This window comes from Penicillium canariense (assembly GCF_028826845.1).
Source record: "Penicillium canariense strain IBT 26290 chromosome Unknown utg000008l_segment0_segment0, whole genome shotgun sequence".
In the NCBI taxonomy this organism is placed as follows: domain Eukaryota; kingdom Fungi; phylum Ascomycota; class Eurotiomycetes; order Eurotiales; family Aspergillaceae; genus Penicillium; species Penicillium canariense.
The window spans coordinates 1,453,105-1,470,084 of record NW_026622735.1 but is presented as its reverse complement, the minus strand read 5'-3'; the positions used below and the strand labels follow the sequence as shown (position 1 = coordinate 1,470,084).

General features: G+C 48.6%; 3 protein-coding genes across 3 annotated transcripts; 1 reads left to right on the top strand and 2 right to left on the bottom strand.

Annotated features, from left to right (window-relative positions):
• Positions 1-626: 626 nt before the first annotated feature.
• N7482_010472 (Zn(II)2Cys6 transcription factor domain-containing protein) lies at positions 627-2,357 on the bottom strand (the record flags this gene model as incomplete). Its single annotated transcript, XM_056692596.1, has 4 exons — positions 627-1,457; positions 1,505-1,645; positions 1,712-2,239; positions 2,298-2,357. The coding sequence occupies 4 exons, from the start codon at positions 2,355-2,357 to the stop codon at positions 627-629; spliced, it is 1,560 nt and encodes a 519-aa protein (XP_056538553.1).
• A 5,029-nt stretch (positions 2,358-7,386) lies between these two features.
• On the bottom strand, positions 7,387-8,854 carry N7482_010471 (glycoside hydrolase family 55 protein; the record flags this gene model as incomplete). The annotated part of the gene is made up of 4 exons (XM_056692595.1): positions 7,387-7,526; positions 7,594-7,906; positions 8,006-8,773; positions 8,819-8,854. The coding sequence occupies 4 exons, from the start codon at positions 8,852-8,854 to the stop codon at positions 7,387-7,389; spliced, it is 1,257 nt and encodes a 418-aa protein (XP_056538552.1).
• Positions 8,855-13,415: 4,561 nt separating this feature from the next.
• Positions 13,416-16,046, top strand: N7482_010470 (ferric reductase family protein; the record flags this gene model as incomplete). Its single annotated transcript, XM_056692594.1, has 7 exons — positions 13,416-13,904; positions 13,958-14,334; positions 14,382-14,614; positions 14,667-14,719; positions 14,773-14,897; positions 14,950-15,044; positions 15,100-16,046. 7 exons carry the CDS (start codon positions 13,416-13,418, stop codon positions 16,044-16,046), a joined length of 2,319 nt encoding a protein of 772 aa, XP_056538551.1.
• Positions 16,047-16,980: the final 934 nt, after the last annotated feature.

Below are 16,980 nucleotides of genomic sequence, written 5' to 3'. Positions count from 1 at the left end.
ACCATGCCGGATTTCCGACATCCTGCAGATGACAGAAAATGTCTATACCCCTACGATTCCGGGGTAATCCAGTTGAATGTGGAATGCCTTGGGCAGAACTCCAACAACAAAACGTCCTGGGCTGCTCTGACGGGCGCATTCACGACAAGGGAGAAAATGCTGGACGCCAGAACCCGGCACTTATTAAGAGTCAAATTACGTGTGCTTTATATCCGACGTTGTCCGGACCTGACGGGCTCTCTTGGACTTTGAATCGACTACTAATGAAGTGAGTTTGTTAAGATCGACAGGTGCTCGATCGAGGTGTTCCATCCGATCTGACTCTAGACTCTTCAGGTATATTAATGGCGTAGACATTGTATCCACCGGAAGGCAATTCTGCACAAGTTTTCCTATAATCTACTGTAATCCTCCACTCCTTTATCCAACTACCAACTACAGCAAGGCCTCTTCAGAACTCGACGTATCATGGGGTGCATACGATGCTATTATTACCCTTTTACAAATGCGTTTTTGTCATTGCAAGGATTTAGAGGTTGAATGTCACGAAGCAACTGGACACAGGCCGCTACACTGTTTAAGTCATTGAGAGTCGTATAAGATCTGCAGCTAAACTAGTGTCGTCTCTAGGTCCTGTGTCTACGATGCCAGTGTGTACGCAGCACATCAGGAACTGCCTCGGGCAGCTCTGTCACGCGGGCATTCTGCTTTTCGCTCTCCTTCCCAGCAGGCGGAGGTAAACCCAGTGGGCCATGTTTCATATACCACATACCGTGAAAGATTTGGATCAAAGCAGTGGCAGCGCCAAAACCACGATCCATCACCACGTCGAAGGCTTGCAGACACCAGTCAAATTGGGGACGGCTTCCGCGATCAACACCAATCCTGCACAATTGGCAAAGACAGAAGACCATGGTGTGGGCACCCCATGATTTCATGGTGTCCTGCATAAAGTAGGGGACTGATCGACCGATCTGGTCTGCATAGAAACCTGAAAGCAGGATGTCTGAATCTTCAACTTGAACACTTTCATCCCTAGGAGGGTTGGTAAGGGCTCGGGCCTTGGAAATCACAGGGTGGGTGATGCTCAATAGTGTCCAGAACATAGTATGCAGCCTGGCGTTGTCAAGCGATGGATAGCTATAGGCGGTGCCAAACAGGTCATCTGTTTGAGGTAGATTGGTGCATACTACTTCACCAGGGGCACACAGCGTGGGCCCATGACTGATGTTTTGCCGGGCATACCATTTGACCAGTTTATCCTTGTGCGCAAGAGACTGTTGGAGGAGCATTTGGCGAACGGCAGGATCAGACGGCGGTGCTCCTTCAACTGCGGCGGCTATTGGTGCTAGTCCAGCGAAGAGACCCAGTAATTCGACTACACGATTCCCTTGACTGGGTTGTGTGACATAGTCATAGTCGTCTCTGGACATATTGATACCCTTGGCCGAGAATACCTAAAAGTCGGTTAGACCCGTTATTCGAGAGTTACTGGTAAACTTACTATGCGCAGTTTCTGATACTCATGATATATAGCACTGACGAGCGGACTACTGTCTGCCCTACTGCGGTAGTGGCTCAGGATCGCATTAGTACCTGCAATATGCGCAAGCCATCCTTTGAGACCTTGGGGACTGTAGCATGTCTTCATAATTCCTAGATATCAGTCTGGATCCATGCTCGGAGGGCTGAAAGAGGGAGGCATTCCCACCTCTATCTCCTGAAAGATGACGGTCGTATAGATAATGTCATCACAGTAATCATCTTTGTTTATCATGGACGACATATCGCGGATCGCTGCATTATACAACTGAAGTCCATGGCGAAAAACCGGATCGTCGCGTCTAAGTTTGCCCAAGTAACAACAGGCAATGGCGGAAAGCGCATTCTCAAGCATCTTAGTTTTGCTGGGAAGGGAAGCAAATCCAGAGATCAAAGAGTACCATCCGTCCACGTCGGAGGCGGTCGTCTTGGTGTCGGAAGGGAAGAAGACATGGATATAAGACGAGAAGACCTGGGCGCGCCGCGCTGGCGCCGTAGTGACCGCTTGTGGCAGGTACGAAGCCCATGTCCGGTTGACAAATTTGCTATGAGGCTCTGACTTCTGCGCTGCGACCTTCGCTCTGGCTATCCTTGGCTTCACCGAGGCATCGTATAAGAAGATGCGGCCTCCTTCATACCCTTCGCATTTCACGCCATACTTGATACATCGAGCGCATTCAGGCACTCGACGATCACACTGATGAAGAATCAGCATTAGAAACCTCTCAAACCGCGACCTTAGAGCCCATACTAACCTTGATCTTGCGCCGTTTGCATGTCGTACAACCCTTGGACTGAAACGGGGCACCTCCCATTATGATACGTATTCGTGCAGTCGTGAGGAGCAGGTTTCAAAGTGATCCCAAATCTTCCTCCCAGCACCAGACAAGAAAAGGGGGCAAAAGAATTTACCGTCGTTCCTTGCTCAATGCTGATAGCCTGTTGGGGGCCAAAATGTTGGCCCTCTGGCCCCCACGAGGAGAGTACGCGCGGAAATTGGTCGACGCCTCTGTCTATTGCTTATGCGGTTGGATTCGCCAAGCCACAATCCACTGGCAAGTCATTTTCCTTGGCTCTGCCACTCGCCCCAATACTGAGGGAGTATCACCACGTAGACTGTCCCCGACTGTCCCGCCCCGGTTTCTCTTCCACCCCTCCAGCTCCACACCCCACGACACACGGCGCTTTTTCCACACAGAGGATAACATGGCCACCTCCAGCAATTCGGTCTATCTGCCTGGAGAATTTATAGCCCGTCTACTGTGGAGCGACAAGTCTAGGCAGCTCCTTCGAGCCGAAACGGATGCCCACTCTGGCATGGAGGGTACTAGGTCTGAGTCATGCGTAGTCTACACAGATCTCACTATCATTTGAACTCACGGGACCCTATTGCCTTCAGGCCATATCTTTCACAAAAGGAGTTTCGCGGACGTTTCTAGTATGGGGACCACAGGGCGAATCACGTCAATTCCCGACTGTCGATATGGCCTTTGGGCCTGTGGGTGGAAACGAGGCTGCAGTCTCCGCTGCGTCGACTGGCGAGGATGCCTCGTTTTGGCACAGGGGCCCTCGTGATACCTCGTCATCATCTCACATTAGGGTTGAGGCCAGACTATATTTGGCCTGTTGGAATATACCCTTCGTCTTCGTCAATGCATCTAAGGCCCTTCGTTCGATAGATCCCGACATGGAGCGAATCGTTTGGGTGTGACTCAGGGATCGTGAGTCCAACGTCCAAATATTCCTGTGCGAGAGGACCTGTGATACTCATGAACACAATTCTTGAAGCAAGGGGAAACCATACGCTGCTCTTTGTCCTTTTTGCTAAATCACAGAGGCTGGGCGAGCAGTAGACTTAAGAGCAGACCTTAAGGCTCATGCGCGCGTTTTTACTGGCTGAACACCCCGCCACTTGCAAGATAGATGCCCCTTAATACTTCAATGCTCAGATTGTTGTTAATGGAGCGTGAAGGAGACACGGTTCGAGCGTATGGAAGCTGTATATGAGCAGGACTAGTGCCTTACGGCCAGAGGCAGTCCTTGACAATGATGATGGAGAAGGGGAAGATGAACACGATGCTGTCAAATACAGTGGTTTTCGAAATCAGTTATACCTCCACGCTCCTACAACTTCATCCCGGCAGAATAAATCCGGGAAATGGATGGCGAGTCTCGATAGGCTATGACAGTTAAGCCCTCGCTACCCAGACCGGTTCCTCAATTAGTTATTGCATTTGACAGTACACATTCACGATTCCAAAAACCCGAGATTGGTATATGCATGGTATATTTTGTGCCTCGCTGGCCCGCCCCCGCCTCTTCCCATGCAGCACCTAGGCCTTCTCCCACTACTCAACATCTTCGGTCATCCAAGATTATTCCACATAACATGTTTCCAAGCTTCGCTGCCTCAAAGCTCCATCTCGTTCGTGGTACAGTAGAATTCGAAGTAAGTTTCATCATCTTTTCCTTTCTGGTTCTTCTCGGAACCTTAATTCAAGACACACTAATTCCATATCTGCCCAGGCCTATTCTCAGCTAGATATTGAATTCAAATGTAAGTTGATCGTATCTCATACTCTGCGAATACGTATGCCCCCTGTTGCTTGCCCTCGAGGCAATTTGCTAATGAGCGACCCCAGTGATTACCTTCAGTTCAAACTTCATGGTTTCCCGTAAAATTTCACCTTCTATGGTCTGAAGCAAGCTTCTTGCACTTTGCCATGTTTCCTAATAAGAGGGAATCAAATATATTGCTGACGTATCATCGCGGCTTGTCCGATTTAGAGACAACACAAGAGCTTTTAAAACCCCATCAAAATGGAGTCCAAGAGTTACAGGCAGCCAAGAGAGCAGCCACAGTTACAATTATCCGCACCGCCGGTGCACTTCCACTTGTTTCCAATCGGTGGCCATCCTGAGCCTCTACAGAACGCTGTGACGCAGCAATCACAATCGTCACATTCGCCCCCTAGGAGTCCAAGTCCAAGCGAAGGAGGGGCTCCACCCTTCCATTCACTGCCTGCGACTTGTCCTCCACGAACAAATATGACCTGACCAGAGTCGTCTGACTTGATCCTGTTCTCCTTGTCGAGAACCTCTTGCTTGGCACAGTTTTTCATCGCTGAAACGGTGAGAATTAGCGCAGTCACCGCCAAGCCCAGAGATGAAGATTTGACAAAGAATCTCATAGTTGAAATAGAGGTATAAATAGCGTAGTGGTAGCAGGATTTGGGATAAAAGAATTCAAGTTTCCTTTCGAGGTCTGGATGAACACGGCAGGCGGTTCCAGGAGAATTTATATGAGTGTAGAGCAAGAGTGCGAGGGGTTACGCATTAGATCTAGGAAAAGTACGATACGCCAGAAAGCTAAATCGTGTTCTTATGAATTGGTTGCGATGGCAAATGACGAAGAGCTTGTACAATAAAGCATCTATATGTAACATTAAGATTTCTTTCCGAATGTTACGAACCGGAGCTTATCCAAATTCCGGATTTTGATGCCTCAAGAGATTTTTAATGACGACGATTCTTTTTCTTGTTAAGCAAACTCGGCCAAAAGTCGCGCGTCATACAAGGCCAATATCGTCTGATACCAGTAGATACTGTCACGAAGTTGGTATTGTTGAGTAGGATATCCGCGGAGAGCGTGGTGTCAGGGCCCTGGTCGGAGCAAAAGTCGCCGGGTTCGTCTGCATCTTGTGACTTAAGCTTGGGGACATGGTTGTACCGTAGGAAGTATTCCTATGGATATTAGGTCTCATGCGGCTATCGTAATGGTCAATTTACTTGCAGACCTCTGCTGCCAATCAAAGTAACAGTATAGGTTTAGCAATGCAATGCTGGGAGGTGTTGGTGGGCTTGGCACTGTCACATATCCTGCTCTGCATTCGTCCCTACTGATTGAAATCGGCCATGCACATATAAGAGCTATCTCTGGGCAGCTACTAGGTAGAAGGATCGATCTGACACGATTTGGAATCAACATCATTAATACGGCATATTTGGATGGGACTGTTTATATGGAAGTGCTATTCCATGTTGGTGTAAACTCAACCCCGTCAACGCTGACAGAGCCGCTGGTATCTCGATATAAATCGCAATCTGAAGAGGCTGGCCACTAATTCGATTCATCTTGATGTAACCCCCAACTTGGAATGCTTTGATTCCCAAAGTTGGATTCTCCAAAATGCAAATTTGCTAGGTAAACGTTTCTTGTTCTGACACCGATGATTAAGAATTGCCTCGGGATAAGGCTGAGGTTTTCAAGAGGCAGAAATATTGCCGCAGTCATATGCAAAGCTCAAATCCCGAAAAGTTATATTCTACGAACTTATAGTGATTGGAACGCTGACGGGTTCGTCGACGATAATTGTTGACGACCTTCCCTCACCTAGAAGTGTTATATTTTCGTGGTCAAGTTGAAGCCCATTTGAATCTCGAAGAAAGCATTTGCCCGAGGAAAAAAAACGTCTCCGTAGCCGTCTAATTTCTGCGCACTAGCTGGGCTGCATTAGGTTAATAGAGTTATCATCATCATCATCGCGCCGTCTAACTGGGCAGCGTCGACTCCCCTCTTGATTCCTGTGGCGTGAGTAGCTGTTTTCGAGAGCTCTACACCGTACTGTGTGATGTCAAACCATCGACTTACTTGTGCCATTTCCGCTAGTGTTTTGGGTACTTATGCAACTGTTAAAAGCACAACCCGCCAACCCGTACGCCATTATACCAAACATATCTCTCTTGATGGGGGCAATTTCTAACATGGATGTAATCATGACGCCTACTAGACAACCAATGCCAATGCTTGAAGTCCAGCGAACAGCCTAGATCCAAGAAGCTTCTGGTTCGTTCGAGACTGTACCTATTTTGCGGCAAGAAAACTTGATTATGCGTTTAGATTTTGCTCTCGGGTGGTTAGGGAGGGCTGTCTGGCGGGGCAGTTAATGATAGCTTCCCAATCGAAAAATCTAGGGCGGCCTCTGCTGCCGAGTCTTGGTCTTGCTGTCAGTAGCAAATTTCTGTTCGACAAACTTAGCAGGATACGTGTGCCAAGGATCTCCTACCACGAGAATCCGGCGGTCGCAATTCACTAGAAGGCTGGCTAGAGAGAGGCCAGGCGATGAAAATCCAGTTCTGGTCCTGTCCTACAACTTGATAGGTATTTAATCCGTTAAAGGATAATCTATGGTACTGAAAACTACAAGCAACATCGCTCGAGTCCTCAAAGGAAAGCCTGCTAGCGATTATACTAGGTCGCCAGAGCTACCACGTTATTATACATTATTTAAGAGGCATGAACTACTGTAGTTAGTTAACTAGTTACGGTATAATATCGATGACTCATCGACTGGTTACTCTCGTTACGATTACAATTCTGCGGAAGTTGCAACCTGCCTCGTAGCCCAATGTAGTTTAGCGCATTCAGGACTTGGATGAATCGCAGCAGTCAGTGGGCCATTTAAAAAAAAAAAAAGATAAAAAAAAAGAAGAACCCAATCAAAGCTGTGGATGAGCTCATCGAACAGCACTAGCACTGAGCATGCGGATTACTTTTCACCCTCTTTGACCGCGGGTTCCAGCAGCTGCTGTTGCGCCAAATTAGGTAAAATAACAGCTAGACCAAGATGCACTATAAGCAACATTCTTAGTCTACGCAGTCATGTCCCATTTCGACGGCTCCCTGTACCATTTCCTTGAACTCTACTGATCGTATAATCGCCCACATGCGAGGTATCCGGGCAGAGACGTATCTTGGAAAAGAAGCTCTCATAACACGCAATCCCAACGTAGATATAGATGGTAGGTACAAACAAAGGGGGTAAGAAAGCAGTCACTGGGTAGTTAAGTGACCACCCAGGGCGCACCCATACCAATTGTAAAGCACGCACCTTCTAGAGGAATATCGCCGTTTCCGCTGCAAACATCAAATGCGTAGGTCAGACACCCTACTTCTAGGAAACCTCCACGGCCACCATTGTTGCCTAGATGCGGAATTATTAGTACAAGTTATCCTCCCTCTGTAATTAATGAAATTACACGCTGGCTTACAAGCAAGAAAAATGTCGTTCTTGAGGATAGTGCTGCATTTATGCGAGCCATCGCCAACTGGATCGTCAAGGCTTTCGTTTTCGCACGTTTGGTAGCCATTGCCGACACCAATATTGAACCAATATGGCACACTCCCATCCTTTGCTTGGTACACATAAGAGCCCCTGCCCTCGTTGGCGTCGAGTTTACCTTTACTTGCGAAAGCTGCACATGCCTTGTCGACGGCTGCTTCGTACCGATCCGGCCGAACGGCACCATACTTATCGAATGGCCTTCGGCTTTCCGGAAAGCAGGTCACTTGGCCCAGTGGGGGCTGTAGAAGTCGCTACCCAGCTTTCACATGACAACTGTATTCTCACGAGTTAGCTTTTGAAATAGATATCCAATACAATCAAGCTCGCACGACACCTACAGATGTGGCGCAAGGCTCCCACGGAATGGTACAGAGCTCTGTGGTTATGGTTTTTGCACAAGAGCTACCAGCAGGAGTCGATATGCTGATAGTTCCAGGAGTTATTGTTGTGGCTTTTGTCAGTGTCGGCATAGCTCCTGGATTCGTTGAGGTTGGAAAGAAGGACAACAGGAAGTTTTGCATAAATGAATCCAAGGCGTCCGAGTCCAAGGTTTCAGTGGGGACTACTTCTGGGTAGTTCGTCGTCACATAAGGAGCAAGGTCACCGGTTTCAGTTGTGGATGTCGTCGTTGTTTTCGTTGTCTTAACCGTGTCCGTCGCCGGAATCTTGACCGAATCGGGCACCTTTCCATCTCCGATCACGTAGGCAATGAAAGCCACTGCTACGGCTGCCGGTACACTTTGCAATGCCACAGCCACATCTCCCGCGGTAAACATTGGAATGTTGATATCAAAATAAATGTCAAATTCCAGCACGACGCCTCCAGCCCCGGGGCGCGATAATTGTGATAGCTCGCAACTACCGGACCGCTTGACGTGCGTATTTGCACATGCAGCTGCCACTTCCTCGAAGAGAGCATTTAACTTGTCATTGCCTTGTGGAGATGTGATAAACCTGACATCACCAGCATTTATATTCCCTGAGGCTGCTGTGGCTGTAACGATGGCAAATGATGCAGTTACCGTCGTTGTCGCCCCGAGAGTGGTGTAGACATCGACACTGACCGTGTCAACACCAATCCATTTTGCAGTTTCGGTGCTGCCAACCTATTAGCACATGTTTCTACCCGGTTGAAGTGAAGTGCTACTTACTATTGACTGATCGGATTGACGCCTGATTAAGTTCATGGGTTAGTGTGCGAACAAAAGCAATCTCATGGTGAAAGGGTGCCAAATACCAATTTGTCCCGAGGAAGTGGGGTTTATAGCTCTTGCTACTGGGCGTTCTGCGGGCTGCTGGGACAAGGCAGTCAAGGCCGTTGATAAAATAACGATAAAAGAAGATTTTAAGTACATGGCGGGGAAGATTTAAAATCCAGACCTTTCTATGGGCTTGGCCACCTAAACTCAAGAAAGGTGTAGAAGTGCTAAAGAGATGGTAATGCAGAGCATGAAACACCAAATTTCATTTGCCGTGGGGACATGTTTATTTCATATATTTGCGCCCGTAGGATAGCATTTGTCTCTCTTCAAAGGTTCTGAGGTGATCGGAGGAATGGTGCGGCGCTGGGGCCACCGAGGCAGACTAGGCCCTGCCAAGATATAATTTGTAAAGTAAGACGGAAAGATTTCTATTAATTTGAGACATGCATGTCGCTCAGCCAGTAGCGCTACTTGTTGCATTCAGACCCCAAACAAATATTCCCCTGTCTCGTGCGGCTGATAATAAAGGGGCGGACAGTAGGTAGAAATCCCACGTGGGATTCACACAGCAGCCAGCCACATAAACGCCAAAGTCGAGTTATACTTTGGCCAGACTAAATATAGCCATATCTTCGTGAAGTTCCATCTTGCTATACACGGTATTAGGGCCAAAAGAAAGGAATAGGGGAACGGGATTCCGGATCAAGTAATAAACTTCGAACTTCTACCTTGACTATGCTCTATGCACTATATTATAACTTCATTTTGTAATTTCATCACATTATGAGCCACAGGGTGAGCGAGCTAGACCGTTCTGTTAATCAGCTTGTCAAATACTTAGGTCAACCTGAATGTCCAGCTTAGTCATTGGATATCCCTGCAGCATAGCTGAATCCAGGTGGCACTCAACTCGAACCGGGCTCGAGCCTCGCCCGCATCGTCTTCACGACGGACGCGGTGAGCGGCGTGTACCGACCTTCATGTTGTACCTCCTCTTGGCCTTCCTGGCTCAGGATGAAGCGGAGGAATTCATAAACCTTCGGATCTATGGCCTTACCCGGTTCCTTGTTGGCATAGAAAAAGATCTCGTTGATGAGCGGGTAGCTCCGGTCCCTTACCGTCTCGAGGGTGCGGTTGACAAAAGGACCGCCATCGAAGCCTTAGATTGTAAGTTCCTTAAGGTTGGCCCTAAGCGCGAGGGGCGATGTAACGTAGATCGACAGCGGATCGCTTTCCGCTGCCGCCAGCACCTGACTGCTCTAGGAGGCGATCGTACGATTTATCGTTGCATAGTTGGCAAAGGCACGAAAGCCTTCGACCTACTGGTCGCTGCCGCGCATAACGAGGTTCTGGAATACGTCCTGGATGTTAGCGGGCGGGCTCTAGCCGTAAGGATAGATCGGCTTGTTTAACTACGCGCCCGTTAGGCCGAGCTATCCCTAAGTGCGAGTATTTTCCTCTAGGCCACGTTTGTAGGGATAATCGGTGAGCCAGGTACTACGGTTATAGCCGCTATTACGCGGCCCCGAACACGCCGTCGAGCTGTTATATGCTAATCTGGTTTAGCGGGTTAGACTTAGGAACAATAATAACGAAGGCCGGTGACCAGCTATAGATATTATAGGAGCTAGTCGCAGCTATGATTTCGACTGGGTCGTTATAGAAGGCCTGTTCGTAGGTTAAATAGTCTATTAGCGTAGCCGGGCGGTCGACTGCTAGATTAGCGACCTTAGCTACGAGCGCCGGTACCGGTAGTAGGTAGATTATATTCGATCTAGATGCCCGGCTAGAACTTCTTGAACGCCGTAGCCTAATAGCCACTAAGTGGGCTATCCTTGAGATAGTTACTACCCTAGATACGGAGCGTCCCGTTTACTTACTATTGCGGCTGGTAACGCAGCAGGTCGCATAAATCCCATTTGTTAGTGTAGCCGCCGATCTTTGAATTACTCGTGCGAGAGCTAGTAACATTAAGCGTCCAGATACTTATATTAGCGGTGACGGGGCTACTAATATTACTAGTCTCGTAGCTATACGTAGGCGTTGTAGGTATCTAGGCGAGAAGAGGAACACTAAGAGCAAGCACGACGAGGTTTATAATGAAATTATAGAGTGCTATATTCATTTAAACCGCTTTCTGATTGTGCTATGTAGTTCTGTGACCACTTCGGTATAGCTTGACATTTAAGTAGATCTAGGGTATCTAGGATTGAACCTGAAATAAGGGGAAATGCGCCGCATTTCGGAAAAAGTCGGACTGCATAATGGATTCTAATACAAGCTGATATACGGGAAGTGGTCCAGTTTCGAAGTCTATCTCTAACGACGTTCTTGTCCCGCAAAAGACCTAGTTAAGAACTTTTCCCTCTAAGTTCTCATCTCGCTTAAGGCTCTTCCTACCGGAACAGTCGGCAACCATGTATAGTGGGTGGGTCTGCTATCTAGATGAATTCAGTCTTTGTGTGGGGTACGTGCCGTGCCGCCTTTGAATTCATTCGCTCCCATGCGCACGATAACTTCACGTACTGTTTCCCCCTTAGCTGTTACTCCCACTTCCGTATTGGATATGACCGGCAAAGCCTCTGTTGCGTAGAGGCATTTTACCTTCCAAAACGACAATATCCCGGAAGAGACTCGACTATCAGTAGCCCCGATATCAGCTAGTCAATTTAGATCGGAGAGGAGGAAATGCCGGCAAACTTCTGCAATCTTATTCTTACGGATGTTGGGAATGATTGCGGACAGCCCTCACTCCAGAGCTGTTCTTGAAGTGGGTAGTGATTTGCTATTAAACGTAAGTTACGTCTAAGGATTGACTTCCCGTCGAAGCTAACGCTTCACTGGGGCCCCGGGCCTCGCGTTTGATGTAGAGCTAGTTTTGGTGTAAAATCAGGGTGATCATCGCCTAAAGTTCCCCGGTTTTCCCCTACCGAGACGCAATGGCGTGGCACGGTAACGCTAGGACCGCGCGGGGGAACAGCCCAAGCGCTCCGTTCTCGACCGAAAACAACAATACGCCTACGAGCGTCGGGTCTGGGAATCTAGAAGATGCGTGAAAATAGAAGGGGTCGGGAGAAGCCGTAGGTTTTGGTACTTTCAGTCACCCGACGGGGAAGAATTTTGAATGCGCTCTGGCGGGGTCTAATCGAGAGCCAAAGTCCGCCAGGGCAATGTCCGGTTTATACCAGGGGAATAATCTCTCAAGGACCGCTAGTAAGTGTCAAGCTGAAATCAGGCTTACAAGTCTGCAAGTATCTAAATTGAATTCCAGAACTTCCCTACTCATTTTCGGCTGGGAACTAATATTATACGTTGCGAAGAAAAATATGGTCAGAAAAGGGTGTAGGTATTTCCTCCTCTAGTGGCGGAATAAAGAGCAGGAGAAGCCAGAAAAACTAAGTAACCACACTACCACACGTACCACACTTGCGCCCTGGCCCATATCTTCAAATTGTTGGGGAAGCTTGGAACTCAGTTCTGCTATCTGCCAAGCAAATGGGTCGTCTTGCATCTCACCTAGAGTTCTGTTAAGAGGGTAATATCCAGCGTGTTGTGATGGAAAGACTCTATTCCATGTGATCTGCTGTTAAGGGTTGGGTTCTTAGTTCTGGATCACTGTGGATGATAAACCTCCTTCATATACCATTGGCCGAAGAACGGACCGCAATATGGCAGCAAGTTGACGCTATACCCCCGAGTATCCTCTATGTCCTCGTTTGATATTCCTATTTACCGTGGCATTGACAATTGCTACGTGGAACAATGCAGCCGTAGGATCAAAGCGCGGGGAACAAATGGCATGATTGTAGGTTTCCTGCCGTAGTGGATATGATCCGAGGCTGAGTGGCAACTTACCCGGTGGGCCAACCAAGATTTTAATTTACAACTACTATAGGCAGCTGCTGGCTTCAAGGAAATCATACATAATTTCAATATCCGAGAATCGGCAAACCATAAAGCCGGAAATCGGCAGTTCAAAAAATGTTCGCCGAGTACACGGTAGGTTGATCCTCAGATGCACTGGTTCGGGGCAAAGGCCCTATTGTGAGCTACCAAGCTGGCTCCAACTTAGCGGTCATTACTACGTCCCTATTGGATATTCTCACAAACCAAATGCTATGATAGGATTTTTGAAACGCCACGGCGACAAAGAACCGGAGGATCCTAACTGTAAGGTTTTCTTGCATGCCGTGAAATGCAGGGTCTGGGGCAAAAGAGGCCTTGATTTAATCCTTTGTCGTTTTGCGGAGAAGAAGGACCTGCAGCGGGAGCCCCTCATTTTCCACAGTCGAGCTTGTTATCTCCGTACTCGGAAGTCTTTGAGGAGAAAGAAGGGGAGAGATGCCGTGTCTCCACGTTACAGTGCAACGATGCCCCAGCGATCTTTACCCCGTACTAGCTTCTCCATAGCATGTTCCCCCGGGGGTATTCGAGCCAGTCACGGGACGGCCAGGCAAGCATGTAAGTATAAGATGAAGCTCTCTTCCATCTGAGCCATTGCCTTCCCGACTCAGCACCGTCACTTTCTCTCTCTCATTTGACCGTCATGAGGGTGTTCTTTCCTTCCATGTTGGCAATTGCCATCTGGGGTACTACGGTTTGGTCCGCGGACATGCCAAAGAATCAACAATGCCTGTTCTCTGTTTACCTTCCTATATCTTCTCTGCCTTTCCCAAGCAGCGAATCCTCTTCTCCCCACAATGGGTCATCTTCTAGCTCGAATGGCAGTTACTCACTGACTCGGGCAAATCTGGGGGCAGTATGTCAAGGCACACTAGCACTCACTTCAGTCTACGCTGGTGGACTCGTCTACTGCAGCTCGTCAGAGGTCGAGGCTGGCTTTGAGTACATTCGTCAAATTTGCGCAAAAAGCGACTATAAGCTGCCAGATCTCACCACAATTGCTAAGAAGCTTACGGACAATTACATCTCTAGCTTGAAAGTAATTAATAGCGGCGATATATCCGCGAACGATACGCTAACGGTGCCTGTCCTTATCTCATCCTCGTACTTTAGGCTTTCTTACAGGAGTGTTGTGAGTATCATATTCTTATTGTCTCCATGAAGCCAATTATTAAACACAACTAGGACGCTTGGTACGGCGGCAAATCCCGAAGCCTAACATATTGCCTTGGGGTGTATGGCTTCTGGGCCGGCATATTGGGTATCGGAATGCTCTATAACCTCCTGAATAGCCGTAGCATCTACAAGATGACTCAAACTCGAAGCGACATCGAGCAATGGGGTACACCATCCAAATTAGGGCCAACCTTAAAATTTGCCGCAATACATCACTGGGTACAGACCAACTTCATCGTGCCTTCCGCCATAGGCAGCTACCGTCGGCGCTTGCTTTTTGGGTGCACTATTCCAACCAGGATGGAGTCCTTGGCTGTCGGGTCTTTTTGGGCTCTTGTCGTTGCTCTCAATGTTGTGGGTATGGATGTGTTCTCCGAATCGCTTATGTAAGCTATCTCCGATTCCTAAAAGGGCAGTGCTCACAACATACCAGGCAGAGTAACGTTAGCTGGCAGGCCTGGCAATACGTCTCTGACCGAACCGGTATCCTTTCATATGCTACATTGCCTGTCCTCTGGATGTTTGCCGGACGGAACAATATATTCCTATGGGCAACAGGTTGGAACTTCCAGACTTTCAACATTTTTCATCGTCATGTTGCAAGAATCGGCACACTTCTGGCTATTGTCCACTCCGTTGCTTACACAGTTGTATATGCCTATTACGGTAAGTAATTAGAGCGCTAGTACCCTCTACCCATCTTCCTAACTGTATATAGTCGGGACCTATAGGAATTCATTAAAGGAAGCTTGGTTCGTCCTTGGTTTCCCGGTGAGTTACCTTGCGCGCCATCTTGACCGCGCGAGAGCTGATAGGCTACCCAGGCAACCGTCGCAATGAGTGCCCTCTGCCTCCTTACCTCTTGGTCCTGGCTCAGGAGAAGATTCTACGAGGTCTTCCTGCAGATGCACATCCTCTTATCGGTCGTCGTTGTCGCCGGGGTTTTCGTGTACGTTTCTAATCACCACTCCTGATGCCCTTCGCTAATCATGCTGATTTAGGCACACATCCAAATTTTACGGCACATACGACCCCCCCCCTCTGGGCACTCGTCGCAATCTGGTGCTTCGACCGCTTTCTCCGCCTGCTTCGACTCGTCTGCTGCAACCTCCGCATGCGATTCAGCAAACAAATGCTCAAGTGCACGACAGCTGTGGCCACATATCACGAGGACTTCGATATCATCAGGCTTGAAGTCCGGCCTGTATCACCTCTTGTTAACCTAGCTCCAGGACAGTTCTTCTTCTTGTACCAGCCGTTTTCATGGCGAGGCTACGAAAACCACCCTTTCAGCCTTGCCGCTTGGAAGTACGAATCTTCCATTGCTCCACGCAAAGGGCCAGCTGAGTTAGTACCGAGCAAGGGCACTGGAGAAAAAGAATTCTCTATCCATATCGCATCAACATCATCGACTCCCTTGGAATCCCCCTCTTCCAACCCCAGCAACCTCCCCACTCCCACGCAGCCCAGACTCACCCTCACCTTCTTGATCCGCCCCTGTGACGGCTGGACCCGCCGCGTCCGCGACAGCTGCAAGAAGTCCAACGGCGTCTGCACATCAACCTTCCTGTTCGAAGGTCCTTACGGCCACTCTGCACCCTTGTATACCTTCGATACCGTTATTATGGTCGTTGGCGGGACTGGTATTTCGGGTGCGGTGCCGTATATTTTGGATCACATCTCCCGCACGCAAAATGGCAGCAAAGACTTGACGAGAATAACCAGAATAAGCCTTGTCTGGGCCTCCAGCCACAGAGCAGTTTTCCAAAATATCTGTGGCCGTGAACTTGCGCCGGCGATGGGGAGAGAGGATTTCGAAGCGAAATTCTTCTGCACTTGCCCTCTCTCACCTTATACCGGCAGCAAGGAATCTGCTTCACTTGTTGAGTCGACTAGCTCAGCCATCACGGTGCACACTGGACGTCCGGACGTCGAGTCTTTAATAGCGGAAGCGGCGAGGGGTGCTTCTGCGAGTGAGAGGGTGTGCGTTTTCGCTTGTGGGCCGGCAAATATGGCTGATGATGCAAGGGCGGCGGTGCATAGGGCGATGAACGCTGGTTCTCGCATTGAGTATTTTGAGGAGGCTTATGGGTGGTGATCACGAGTGATCACTGGGAGCAAGGTGGACGCGAGTGATCGCGAGGTGAACAAGAGCGAAACCTCTATGTACAGTGCCGGTGCAAAGTATTCGACCCTCTTTATAATGAGTTAGTAATTTAACCACACTAGCAACATCTGCAAGGTGTTCCATGGTGTGGAGTTTGTTGCTCTCAGCTTTCCTCTTCAGAACGCCGTCCATATGGGTGATGACGACCCCCGCTTCCGTTTCAGCCTATAGAGCGCTCTCATTTTCGGAGTGGATTATACCGTCTCATATCTTCCTCTGTCGCTCATTATCTCCTACCTATCAAGGGAACTTGGACATCAACTTGATTCTTGCAGTTTGCGTTCCTATGATCCCGAAATGTCCGGCAGTAACGTATGGTCACGTAAATCAACCTAAATCGGAATGGCTATCTCGTAGATGAGGCGTGTTCTATTCGCTAGCAGGGATTCAAATATGAAATTAATCCCTTTTGTGGTTTTCATCCCTGAATGAATTCAGGGCATTATTAAGAAATTCCAAGCCCTCAGTCGGGAGCCCAACTGTCCTCACCCATCGGTGCGGATCAGGTTCGTCAGACGTATTCTTTCCGGGTGATATTCAGAGGATCATCTTCTGCTACAGATGTCCTACCCTATCACAATCAAAATAACGTACAGAAACTGAATGGAAGACAGGATTAGGAGGGCATGGAAAAGCATCCTGAGCAAAGACTTAGTTTAGCTTGGCCCAGTGAATCGTACCAATTGAGTGCAAGGCTCGACAGCACGGTTATGTAAAACATCATGGCCTGCCCACCCGTGGCATTGACAGATGTGGCATAAAATGATCACGCTCAACTGAAACGCAGTAGCCGTCAATCACATGATCCAAATTTCGCCCGGGAGTGAATGTCTGCCTGGGAGTATAGGTATGAAGCCCTAGGGCT